Genomic DNA, 13,686 nt, shown 5'->3' with positions numbered 1-13,686 from the left:
TTCTACTTCTGCAGTCTTGCAACTAAAAAATACAGCAACAAACAAACCCACTACAATTTTTTATTTTTTAATTTTATTGATGGGTTTCTTTATTTATTGCCTTAATTCCAGGCCAAACTTCGTTATGACCCTGTTGAGCTTGATCCAGAAGAAATGTGTCGGATGGCTTGTGAGGAACCACAGGTGTTGGCTAATTATTCAGTGTCTGATGCTGTGGCAACATACTATTTGTACATGAAATATGTTCATCCTTTCATCTTTGCCCTCTGTACCATCATCCCAATGGAACCTGATGAGGTATGAGGTATTCATATGGCTTGCATTAAGAGTAATTCACCTATACGTGATGGCATTGCAGTTGAGATCATTCTTATTGTCACAATCCTGGTTGAGCAATCTAGCATCATGCATCAAAGTAATCCAGTACATTGTTGCTAGGTGCTGAGGAAGGGGTCAGGTACGCTCTGTGAGGCTCTGCTTATGGTGCAGGCATACCATGCCAACATTATCTTCCCTAATAAGCAGGAGTCAGTTCTCAACAAACTAACAGATGATGGACATATGCTTGACTCTGAGACCTATGTTGGTGGCCATGTTGAGGCCCTAGAGTCGGGAGTCTTCCGAGCTGACATCCCTTGTCGATTCAGAATGGTGAGTGGAAGTGTAATCCCTTTTGGTTTCTATATACCTGTATGTTCAGTTAGCGGATCAGGCTTTTTCTTTTTATTCCTCCCTTTGTGTCATTACTTAGTCGTTTATGTGACTATTTTGTTTAGCTGGTTTGAGGATATTGTTATTTTTTAATTTAACACCAAGTTGGCTACTGAAGTTATGACAAAGCGGCCAGCTCTTGAAATAGGTTCCACTTGGAATTAAAAAACAGTGAAGTTGAGTTAAGTAGACTACTTAACAATGATTTAATATTTTGTTTTTTTAATATTTTTAGAAAGCAAACTGACCTCGCATTAAATCGGCAGGGAAATGCACAATATATGTTCACTTATTATTAAGAAAAAGTAAACAAAGTAGCTTAGAACTGATTGCTGCCAATGTGGTCTGAGACAGACTTATAATGGCGCAAAAGAGTGACACATAGCTGATCCAGGAAAAAGTAGCTTCTCAGTCCATAACGTGTTGAATAAAATCCATAACGTGTGAGATCAGTACAATTTAAACAGAAGTGCAGTATTAAAGTGTGTTTCATCAGCTGCTTTCCCAGTAAAGTAAAAAGATGTTTGGCCAGCATAGGGGTACATGTAGGTGAAAAAGACTGGTAGTGAACTAGAAAGTTGCAAGTTGTAGATGAAAAAGACCAGGGCAATGAAACAGTCCCACTGAAGGATATACAAGCAAGAAGTTTATGAAAACAAAGGGCACTTTTAAAAAAAATGAATTCATAAAATTTAAAAACTCAAATCTAGCTCCCTCAAGCCACTAAAGGGCACCACGCTGTTCTTCATTGTAGGTTTATCATTTGGCAGATGCAAAGTAAATGCCCTCGCTGTGGATTTTTCTTTTGTCAAATAGGTGCCTCAAGCATTCCAAATGCTGATTGACAGCGTGAAGCGAACGATAAAGCATGCCATTGAAGAGGAGGAGAAAGTCCCTTTGGAACAAGTGTCGAATTTTGAAGAGGTAATATTGATTCTGGTAAAAGTTCTCTGATGGGCCAAAGTATGCCATGTTTGTATGGTTAGGAATAATACTGTTCAGCCAACATTATTTTTTTAGAAAGAAGACAAAAAGTCATTAAAGTCTGTCACTGCAAAGTGTTTCTCAACTAAGATTTTGTTGTATTTTGTTTGACAGGTGTGCAATGACATTGTAGAAAAGTTGTCTATGTTGCGTGACTGTCCAAATCGACTGGAGAATCCTATTATTTATCACCTTGATGTTGGTGCTATGTACCCAAACATCATTCTGACCAACAGACTGCAGGTATGTTTTGAGATCATGTAAGTCGATTCATTGGTCTTTGTGTCATTACGTTGTAATCTAAAAGAAAATGCAGAACAACTGACAAAATTCTGCTTTGTTAAATTTTATAGTTTTTATTTTGTGCACTATAGTTTGTATTAGGTGGCTCCCATTCAGGTGGATATAACGTAATGTTGAATTCAGTCACAATCCATTTGTGAGGGTGCTTTGCATTAAGTACTTTAATTTAGTATGGTAAACCATTTACACACGTGAAACTGCCCAACTATAAGCTTATTGCATTTTTTAATCTGGTTTGCCTTTAGGTGCTGTACACTGCACTTGCTCCTGAAATAAATTTTTTTTAGATTTGATATAACTACAACTTAAGTCCTTTATAATTTAATTCTGGGAAATGCAAGCTTTACTTTTCTTCCTTTGTTGTAAATCTAGGTCTTGAAATATAAATGAGATCGTTTATTGATCATTATTTTATATAGATATATATATATGTGTGTATTGCTCTCTATCTGTATTGTATATATATATACACACACTCACATCATGCAGTTCAGATGAACTTGTTTAGTTTGACAGCCATGTCAGCTAACTGTGAAACTCTGGATTATAAAGTTAATTTTCAGTTGCTTCTAGTTTTACCTCTTTATAACACATCCAAGTCACATAGAGTTTCAGGATCTATATCTCTGCATCATTCAGAATGCTATTTGATACAGCCACCAGCTATTGTGGATGAGGAAACATGTGCTGCCTGTGATTTCAACAAGCCAGGCTCCCGGTGCCAGAGACGAATGCCTTGGATGTGGCGTGGGGAATTTAGTAAGTATAATGTGTCTTATTTTTCATGCATGAATTCTTGAAAGTAATCTTTTTCGGAGTTTTTCTTTTAAGTATGTGCATTTTGTGGAGCAGAAGATGCTGTGAAAGTTACCTGCATTAGAATGTTTGAAATAAAATTCAGGAATTTATCTTTTTCTTGCATTCTTGAAGTATTTACAAACTAGAATGTGAAAATTTTCTCCATTATCACAAGATGTACATTAATTACACTGTCTTTGTGATCTAGGTATATTGCAAAACTGCCAGTACTATGAGGATTGGGTGTCGTGGATTCGGATCTTACTTCACTATGTCCTCATTTCATACCTCATGTCAGCAACTTCTGTGCTTCCTTTGTGAAATCTTGTCCTTCATTGACTGATGCAGTCTTTATTTTTGTTTTAAATTACTGTCACAAAATAAGCTTGTGTTCTTTTCTAGTGCCAGCCACAAGAAATGAATACCATCGCATTCAACAGCAACTGGAGAACGAGAAATTTCCTCCCGAGTTTCCAGGAGGTCCTCAGAGAGCATTTCATCAGTTGCCTCGTGAAGAGCAAGCCACTATTGAGAAAAAGCGATTGGCTGGTAAGGGTTTAAAGTTTTTTGATGGAGTGTAAAAGTCTGAAATGTAACAGATGTGAATTACTTTTTTCATTTGAAACTTGTTAGTTTTTTTCATTTGATGTGGTGAACACGTATGCCGAAAGTGGATCGTATTTGACTAAATGTGCATGTCAGGGCACATTTTCATGTGCAAGTTTGCGAATCTGTGTGCTCTGTTAAAAAAAAAACCAAATAAACTTGTCTTTGTTTAAAGAAGAATGAAAATGCTTCTTTCTCATGCATGAATACATGCTGCAGAATAGTATGAGGATACATTTTAGTGGAGACTGTTGATTTGCACTTTAAAATTTTTCCCACTCATGTGTACAGAATACTGTCGCAAAGCCTATAAAAAGGTTCACAGCACTCGCATGGAACAGCGCGTAGCGACCATATGTCAGCGAGAAAACTCATTCTACGTTGACACAGTACGAGCTTTTCGTGACCGCCGCTATGAATTCAAAGGGTTGACAAAAGTGTGGAAGAATAAGTTGACAGAGGCAGAGGAACAGAACGATGCATCAGAGATCAAGCGTGCCAATGGCTTGCTGGTTCTGTATGATTCACTTCAGCTTGCCCACAAGTGCATTCTCAACTCCTTCTATGGATATGTTATGAGAAAAGGGTCAGTGTGAGATACTTCATGAATTGCTTATTATGTAAATCTTTCCTTTAATGATTGTTGGATGGATTACTTTAAAATTCTCTTAACTAAATGCTAATGTTTGCATTGATTTGGTTGGTAGGTAGGTTGGCTGGTTGGTTGGTTTGCTGACCATGTCTTGCGCAGTCTCATTTGGACTGTAGATTTAAATTGCATGTTATGCCAAGCATTCTTTGGAGAGAATCTATGTTGAAAAAAAGTCTTGCTGGTTCAATGCCTGATTAGCACAGCAAACTTCTCCCAGTCGACCCTGACTCAATAATAGAGGAGATTGGCAGTGCCCTCACATTAAACTATCCTCAAGAAAAGTGAGGTCGTTAAGACCCCACCTCCCCCAACGGCCTCAAAAGGTTAGGGAATGACCTTTTTTTATACCTACTTATAGTTGCTGCTGTATCTGAAGTGTGGAAACACATTAACACCCATTGTGAAGCCTTATAGCATGTTAATTCATGTCCTCTTTGTATATCAGTGCCCGATGGTACAGCATGGAGATGGCTGGGATTGTATGCTACACAGGAGCCAACATCATCACGCGAGCTCGAGAAATTGTTGAACAGATTGGGTGAGTACTTCACTGGTTGCTACTTTATTTTTCTCACTGATCAGTTAAATAGTTAAATCTCTTACTTCTTTGATGAGCCAGAATGTATGAATCAATTAACATTCGCTCCATTTCCATCATACTTGGTTGTCACTGACATGAGTATGTGCGTTGTCAACAGGCGTCCCCTGGAACTAGACACGGATGGTATCTGGTGTGTCCTTCCAGCTACATTTCCTGAGAACTACATCTTCAAAACAATCAATCCCAAGAAACCCAAAATAACTATTTCCTACCCGGGAGCTATGTTAAACATGATGGTGAAGGTTTGTCATCAATCTTTTGCCCTTCCTGTTTCCTGGCTTTTGGTAGAGTTTTTGCTGTTTTGACAATTTGTCTTGGTCATTCTCTCCTGCTTGGTTAATGTCTGACATTGTTGTTCATTTTTAATGCCAACACTTGTCTTTTCTTACAGGATCATTTTACAAATGATCAGTATCAAGAGCTTTCCTCTGCGGACAGCTTGACCTATTCAGTAAGAAGTGAGAACTCCATCTTCTTTGAGGTTGATGGGCCATACCTTGCCATGATTCTACCAGCTTCAAAGGAAGAAGGGAAAAAGCTGAAGAAGCGTTATGCTGTGTTCAACTTTGACGGCTCTTTGGCTGAACTGAAAGTAAGATGTAAATAGAATGTCTGTGGCATGGCATATGGAAGGCAAAGCCAAACCTTTGTCATCCACTGCCTTTGAAAATATTTGATAAAGGGTGAAAAAGAATCCCTTGGTTTAAATGTTTATGTTTTATATATTTGTAGAGTATTTATTTTTATTTATTCATTCATACATGCACTTACTCCTTTCCTAATTCATTTGTGAAGAAAAAACTACTACTTTCAGTGATTGATATAAAATGTGGCCATTGATATTCATATTCTGAATTCTCTAAAGGGCTTTGAGGTGAAGCGCAGAGGTGAACTGGAGTTGATTAAGATTTTTCAGTCATCTGTCTTTGAAGCCTTTTTGAAGGGTGAAACCCTGGAAGAATGTTACAAGGCTGTGGCAAAAGTTGCAGACTACTGGCTTGATGTTCTCTACAGCAAGGTAAACCCTGTTGCTTACATAGTGGTTCACAGGTAATGCATACAGCATTCGAATGCAGGCAGTAAATCAGTAAATTTGTGTAGCAATTATGCTCCATGCAAACGTGGATTGTTCCTCTTTTCAACTAAATTGTACAAAGCTGTAATTCACTGAATGAACCGAAACTCAGATCAGTTTATTGATTTTCAGCTAAATCCAGCATGAACTTTCCTGGTGTATGCATAAATCAGCAAGTGTTTTGCAATTGATCTGGGTGTGTCTGATTCATGCAGGCAGCAAACATGCCTGATTCGGAGTTGTTTGAGCTGATAGCAGAAAACCGCAGCATGTCACGCAAACTTGAAGACTATGGTTCACAGAAATCAACTTCCATCAGCACAGCCAAAAGACTTGCAGAGGTTTGGGCTTCAGCAATTAGTGGAGCATTTATTTTATTTCGAAGCAGTCCTATTTGGTAATTGCACAGTGAATAATTGTTCAGTATTTGAAGTGGAGAAAACATGTCTAAGTTTTGAGAAATTATTTCAACCAACATATATCACCAGGGTTGTAGAAGGAAGGATGCCTGACATGAAGATTTACTTGTATCTTTTATATCTTGTCCTTAGTTTCTCGGTGACCAGATGGTGAAAGATGCTGGCCTGGCATGTAGATTTGTTATCTCTAAGAGACCTGAGGGTGCCCCAGTCACTGAACGGTACTTTAATGCTATATAATATTTTTCTTTCTTTCTTTTTATTTTTTAACTGTCTTTTAAAGTGACTTGCTTCTACTTACTTATAGCGGTCCGGTGGTGCAACGGTTAGCGCCTGTCACCAATACAGTGAAGGTTGGCTGCCCAGAGTTCATTTCTCGTCTCGGGCATGCTGTTCTTTCTCTGCATGTGGCATCTGTTTACAGGGCTGGCTGCTTGCCGTAATATAGCCTTAGTTGCTGACACGGCGTAAAACACCAATTCCTCCTCCTCCTGCTTCTACTTACAAAGTAAATTCCAATACAAGCACATTTTCAAACAAATATCAAAACTACTTAGAAATTTGTAAGGAGTATTCAAGCACTTACATAATGGGGATCAGAATTTGTTTAGTCTTCATCTTTGTTTATGCTCCTTCTTTCTGTCCTGAGAATAATATTCTTTGCTAGGTCAAGCATTATGACTGTTGTAGTTGTCACTATTGTTAGAGATATGTCTACCATAACTGATGGGAGGAGTAAATTATGATGGATGAATAGTTTTAACAGACTTTTAGGCATGATACACCTATAGTAATGACTTCTTCAAAGTAGTTCTATTAAAATATTTTATCTTCCAGAGCCATTCCACTCAACATCTTCCAGGCTGAACCCAGCGTGAAAAAACACTTTCTGCGCAAATGGTTGAAAAGTCCACAGTGCACTGACTTTGACATCCGAGAGGTCATTCCTTTGTTTTCATCTTTAATGTTATTAAGCTGTAAACTATGTATTTACATGCTTGCGTTTAGTGGTGATATAGGCATACAGAATTTTTTTTTCAGACTCAATTTCACTTAGAGTTTGTAATTATCTGCCTTTGAAAAACAATTTCACCTTCCCTCCAGAAAAACAAAAATTTTAAAAAAGGGACTGCGTAAAGAGGATCTGTAAATGTTTTTAAGTTCTGCTGACTTTGTAGTACCACTCACCCTGGTGAGATCAAAAGCTAATGAACAATGAACTTAGGGCTCAGGAAGGTGTTTGGGGTAGAGGGGTGGAAAGGAGGTAATGCTTCTACCTCCAGAAAAAAAATCACTACGATGGGCTACTGATTGCTGTTTACTGCATTTGCCATGGAAGAAACAATGTCTTTACAACGCATAGATTTTACCTGTACAAAATAAGCATCTTGGTCTATAAAGAAGATTTCATCCAGCAGAGCAATGAAAAATTCTTCCATTGACTGCAATAAAAGAGCTGCAAGAGTTTTGTCTTGTATTCTTTTGTTTGTTATACACAGTGAGCCTGGCTTTAGCTGGGTTGCCACGCTTTACAAGCTTAGTGATTATTATTATTATTCAAAAATTAAAAGTCAGGGCATCCTTTGAGACAGTCATTAAGTTTTAGCTAAAACAGTTATACAGTAAAGGACAGAACAGAAAAAGTTATACTTGAAAGCAATAATGAAAGTGTTTGTGTACATCAGAATTTCATACTCATTGACGGAACTCATTTTTATGTCTACCTCAGTTTGACAGAATTTTGATATTGCAGTATCATTCATTGATCAGACACAGAAGAGTGTACATTGATGTGTGCATGTTAATCTTATTATGGTCTTGGTTCTTGTTGTAAAGAAGCTACTTTTTGAAACAGTTAATGTTGTGTTGCTTATATTTGATGATAACAATGGTGAAATATCAGCTTTTCGTTACAAAATTTCTTTCAAGATGAGACCTTTGATTGGAACTCCTTATTACTGTTCACTTGCCCTTCAGAGCCCTTGAGCAAATTTTCCATGGTTTGTATTTTCTGTATGTGATTTACACAGATCTGTAAGCAATAGCAAACTCTTCATTTTATTAAAGAGGTGATTTCGAACGTTTTCAGATTTTGGACTGGGAGTACTACATAGAGAGACTGGGAGGGTGCATCCAGAAGATCATTACCATTCCTGCAGCTCTGCAAAGTGTGAGATTTTTTTTTCTGTTTTTTAGAATTTTAGCTCATTATTGGATCCAGTCAAGTATGAGCTCATTATTGCAATCAGTAAAATGTAAGCCACTCTTTTTACTCATTAGAGTGCTAGCCAATAGTTACCAAGGTTATGTCATCTTGTTTAAATTGTTGTTTTGCTTAGTGAGCTGTGCTTGATTAGAGGGAGGAGATAGCTTTCATGTGTGCATTAAATTGTCTGCATGCAAACAGGGAAACCTTTTAGATGGTGGGGTGCACTTTCATGCATAATAAATATTCAAATTATTGTCATTTTTGAGAACTCTCTTAAAGCTAAAGTTGGTGGATTCACCCCAACCCAGCACCCAATACCACTTAACCCCATAGAATAATAAGACCACCTGTACCTCGCAAATATCGTGATGGAGGAAACGGCAAGCTAATTTTTATTGCCTGGTATGTGTTCACCAGATTTCAAACCCAGTTCCTCGAATACCTCATCCTGACTGGCTACGGAAGAAAATGCTAGAGAGAACTGACATCTTCAAGCAGAAAAAGATCAGTGAGATTTTTGCTCCAACTGCACGACAGATGACTAATGTAAGCTGCAGAAGGATAAAAAATGTCAAAAAGCATTTGCTTAAAATAAACATGCAAAGTACAATAGTAGAAAATAAATATTTTCATCCATAGCAAATGTGTACGGTGACAGTATTTGTGGTTTCCAGATATTTTTACCTTGTAGGCAAATTCTCTGTGCTGACCTCTTTGTTCATTGATCCCTTCTACCTATCATTACCTGCAAGTATGATCCCCTCCATTTTAAGACTGCTGTTGTGAAATACTCCTCAAGAAAGTTAACTGTGACCATAATGAATTGAAAATCTGTTTGCCCTTTATATATTTAGAAAGTATGTACTTATAAATCAAAAATCTGTTGTTTAGGGCTTTTTTTGTGGGTTTAGGGGGAAGGAGAAAGGAAAACAGATGGTAAATGGTTTTCAGTTAGTGATCTGAGGAAACAGAGCGATATTAATTTTGTTTAAGGTATCCAAGCTCTGTGAAGATGAAAACAGGGAAGAAACACCACCTGATGAGATACCAGTTCCTGACATGGAAGATATGGGTGGACAAACTCTACGACCTACAGGGGTTGCAGTGTTAAACAAGCGTAAACGAGATCAACTTGGAATAGATAGCCAAAGAGACTCTCAAATTTCAGATGCATCACAGAATTGGCGAGATGTGCTGGGTCCACCCCCTCCTATTGGAACAACTAAGGTATATTTAAAATATTTTTAAAAATACATATAATCATGCTTGAATAATGCTTTGTTTCGTCACAAATGAAATGAAACATTAGTTAGTGTCAGTCCAGCATCTTTAAAGACTTTTCATGACCTGTCTTCCTTGTAAAACTTTTGAGAGGCTTTGATAGCAAAGTAAAACTCTTTCTCCTGAAAGTTCTGGGTGCATGATTGGCAACCTAATATGAGATCATCAACCGGTGCAGGAAGAGCGTATGACTTGGGTGTTGTACCACAAGAAGAAATGGGAACTGCAGGCTAAAGCAAGACAAGAGAGGAAGCGTCGACGGATGGATGCCGGTGACTTACCTGTGTCTGGCGTTGTGGTGCCAGTGCGGGGCCTGGGTGGATTTTTGCGGCGCACTGCACGCAGCATGATGGATATGCCTTGGCAGATTGTGCAGGTTAGTGACATGATAAAAAAAGGTGAGAATTTTCATACCCAGGTGTGACATTGGTGAAAACTGCATGTCTTATGGGAGCACCATTCTGGTGTGCATGCAAGGAATTTTGTTTGTTTTGCATAAAAAAAAATACAGTTACAAATATGCTTTTCATGAAGGCAGATGTGACACTTTGATTTCAGTTGATGGAAATGACCCAGCCAGGGACCTTTAAACTGTGGGCTTTGATTGGTTCTGACCTTCATGCTATGAAACTTTTAGTTCCACGCATATTTTACGTCAATCAAAAAACACCAAAAGAAGGTGAAGGGGCTAGTAAGTATTATCTCCAGTCAGTTTTTTTTATGAAAAATTACTGTTCATCCAAATGATTTTTATATATAAGTAAAATAAAACAAGACTGTAAATGCTCTTTCTGATTACATGTGGACAGTTGTAAATTTAATTTTTGAAAAAAAGAACTATGATCAGGTTTTTAAGGAAAAAAAAAAAATCTAGCTCCAGAGTTGCCAAACCATCTTGTTTGCTTGTGTGCAGTGTGGAGAAAAGTTCAGAAAATTCTCCCAAGATCACACCCTGTCCTAAACCTGTATGAGTATTCTGTTCCAGAAAATGTCTACCAAGAACACATCAAGTAGAGTGCATGCTTTTTTTTTTTTTTTTGTCTTTTACATTGTTTTTTTTTTTGTGTTCACTTGTGTAACACTTATGTAAAGGGAGTGTGCAGAAAGTGGTTTTTCTTTTCGTAGAAAGAGTAATGAATGTTTTGTATGACCTACAAACACATGTAGGTATGTTTGGGGATAGGGCAGGTGGCTGATAATACATTTAATAATAATATGTTCATTTGTATAGTGCTTTCTTCACCATTAAAGGGGGGCTCAAAGTGCTTTACTAAAAAGAAAAACACACAAACATAATGATAATAGATGCTGGTAATTATGTAAATTATGTAAGATTACACATAAATGTCTCTTATATTTTGTTCATTTTTGTGTTTCTTTCATTCTTGGAAGCGATATTCAAGAAAAAAGATTTCTCCTTTCATGTTGTCAGTGATATAACTGCTGACTTGTCATCACCTGACATCGAAGGTGTGTATGAGACTCAGGTACCTCTGGACTTCCGAGCTCTGGTTGATCTCGGCTGTCTTGTCACAGTTGATCGCAACTTTGCCAAAATGATGTCTGGCAGGGTAAGAGAGTTTTCAGCATGTTGTATTAGAACTGATTGTGATTTAAGAAAGTGTTCACTCCCATAGATTAAAAAATTCTCTGTATTTATGTTACTGGGCCTATACTTAGTGTTAATTTATGGGATACAGATCTTGACCTTAATGTTGATAACCAGATACAAATTTTAAAAAATTGTTACATAGTCATTAAAAATAAGCTATAGAAGAAAGGAAGGTAAATCAAAATTATAATAAAGTTCAAAGTAAGGAGAAATAAACCTTTCCTACCATAATCCATCAAAATAGTGCCTTGTAAATCCAAAAGATATTACATATATCCATTGCCACAAAAAAAATTGGAGGCAGGTTTACACACCAACTATGATTACTGTAGGAAGTGGATTCTAATGGTCACAGACCTTTTAGCTCCATATTTTCTTAAGCATGTCTTATAAATAATCTAATTTTTCCTTTCAGAAAATGTTTAAAATAAAATGTTTCTTTATGTAGTTGTGAAAAGGTTACATCTTGTGAAGAGTTGGCATTGTTGTCTAATATGTAATGAGTAAAATCTCCATCATTGTTATTACTTTCACTCCATCCTTCCTACACCTTTGCTGTCGACTATATCTGAACAATACTTAACTCAGTCAAGGCATTTTGCCCCAGTGAAAGTGAACATTAACTTGACGTCTTGAATGAGTTAAACTCGTGCTGAATATTTGTGCTGGCTGTCTTTCTTTTTCTCTTGCTTTCTTGCTTTTTCTTTTTTCTTTCTTTTTTTTTTTTCATTTTTTTTTTTCCTTACATATTGTGACCGGATACCAGTTATAATAACCATTTATTTCTGGCAGGAAACAGACACCTTTGAGTTAGAAAACCTTGAATTTCGTACTTTGGCTCAGTTTCCATACCTGGAGCCTGGATCCATCAAGCATATTTACCTCTATCATCACATCTGGTAAATATTAGTCCACAAAGCTCTTTCATAGATACCACAGTCTATATTAGTGTTAACATATTTTTGACTAACTCTGTATTTTACATCTTTATCAACCACTGAAGTAAGCCAGTGCACAAACTGAAGTAAGAAACAGACTGAAATTTATTTTCATTATAATTTTCAGTGTGCATTAACACCCAGCAGAGATTTCTGTGGGTTTTTTTTTTAAATGAGCAGTTTTGAAGATGGCCAAGTGGCATGTATATGTTTTAATTTGGCTTCATTTGCATGTATTTTTGCCCTAACAGCAGCAGCAAAGTCATGATGGGCCTGTTCTTCCCCATGTCAAAGCGAGCTACAGTCTTTGTAGTAGACACAGTACGTAGCGATCAGATGCCTAACCTGCAGGCCCTGTACAATGCTGAGAGGAATACAAAGTAAGGCTTGGTGTTGGAGAAGTTACTTGGACTTTCTCAGCAACATCTTGTTTGGCTGTGTGCTTTATCTTCCTTCCATTTTGCCATTCTTTACCTTTGTTGCTGGTGTCAGATCTTGTTGCCATGTCATCACTGTATTCCTAATCAACACCTGCTTGCAGCTGAAGATGTGATCATTATTCTCTTTAACACCAAAGTTTTACCTTTTTTCTTGCCCTGCCAGGATTTTACAACATTTAATTTATGTGTCTGCTAGGTTATCCAAGGGAGCTGATGAATCCATGTTGCCCCCTGGTGGTCACACCTTTGATATCAAACTGGAAAAAGATATCCGCCAAGTTCATCGCAGTCTCCAGAGGCTGTTGTCTACCTACAAAGATGAGAAGCGAGGTCCAACCTTCATTGCAGTTCAGTCACCAAAAGGTAAAAAAAAAAATACCCGTGGTTGGAACAGAGCATGCAGATAGTGAATAAATATTCTATAGCACTGCACTATAATTAGAATTTTAATAAAACACAGCAAAAGAACTTTTAGTGAAGGTGAAGCAAGTTACAAAGTGGAGTAGCTTGTTTGTATATATATTAGTATTTGTCATCAAAAGGAACATGATAGTGACACTTTCCTATGTAATGTCTTTCTGGTGTTGAGATTAGTAACTAGCATAAGATTTTCAAATACATAAATGCATTATGGGGCAATGAAAAATTTGATTGTTTCCTTGCTCTTCTTTGAAAGTCTCAGCTCAGCTCATCTCATTCCATCTCTCTTTATACTCTGTAGACTTTCAGCACTTGACAGCAGCCATGCCAGGCTTGAGTGACTTCCCTCTTGTGCCCATCCATATTTCAGATAGGTGAGTTATTTCAGCAAAATAAAAACTTTTAGAACAGCTGTTGTGGGTTATGTTTAGAGTAGGTTTGGAGTCTACATGAAGATTTCATTTTTTCCAGCTTTACACTGGACCATCCAAAGCTATTATTTTTTACCCTTTAGTTCTCTCTTTTCTCTCTTTGAATCTGTCTGCCCTTCCGTGAAATTTTCCTTTCAATTTATTGTAACTGTTTTTATTTATTTATTTTTTATAAAAAGTCATGATGCTATGACCTCTACTCCTCT

At 37.2% G+C, this 13,686-nt stretch overlaps 1 protein-coding gene across 1 annotated transcript in view; it reads left to right on the top strand.

Annotated features, from left to right (window-relative positions):
• LOC112568791 (DNA polymerase epsilon catalytic subunit A-like) overlaps positions 1–13,686 on the top strand; it is a 30,090-nt gene that overhangs the window by 7,009 nt on the left and 9,395 nt on the right. Inside the window, 25 exon segments of the mRNA XM_025246272.1 lie at positions 112–297; positions 439–651; positions 1,528–1,635; positions 1,810–1,938; positions 2,655–2,757; positions 3,199–3,345; positions 3,694–3,988; positions 4,500–4,592; positions 4,753–4,897; positions 5,047–5,247; positions 5,521–5,673; positions 5,946–6,071; positions 6,282–6,370; positions 6,987–7,089; positions 8,239–8,319; positions 8,776–8,904; positions 9,352–9,585; positions 9,818–10,015; positions 10,198–10,330; positions 10,553–10,649; positions 11,072–11,210; positions 12,044–12,150; positions 12,441–12,569; positions 12,826–12,992; positions 13,351–13,423. Of these exon segments, the coding sequence (XP_025102057.1) occupies positions 112–297; positions 439–651; positions 1,528–1,635; positions 1,810–1,938; positions 2,655–2,757; positions 3,199–3,345; positions 3,694–3,988; positions 4,500–4,592; positions 4,753–4,897; positions 5,047–5,247; positions 5,521–5,673; positions 5,946–6,071; positions 6,282–6,370; positions 6,987–7,089; positions 8,239–8,319; positions 8,776–8,904; positions 9,352–9,585; positions 9,818–10,015; positions 10,198–10,330; positions 10,553–10,649; positions 11,072–11,210; positions 12,044–12,150; positions 12,441–12,569; positions 12,826–12,992; positions 13,351–13,423 (3,578 nt within the window).

Source organism: Pomacea canaliculata, linkage group LG7, assembly GCF_003073045.1.
Source record: "Pomacea canaliculata isolate SZHN2017 linkage group LG7, ASM307304v1, whole genome shotgun sequence".
NCBI classification, from domain to species: Eukaryota; Metazoa; Mollusca; class Gastropoda; order Architaenioglossa; family Ampullariidae; genus Pomacea; species Pomacea canaliculata.
The sequence above is the reverse complement of the archived record's forward strand: the minus strand, read 5'-3'. Positions and strand labels throughout refer to the sequence as shown.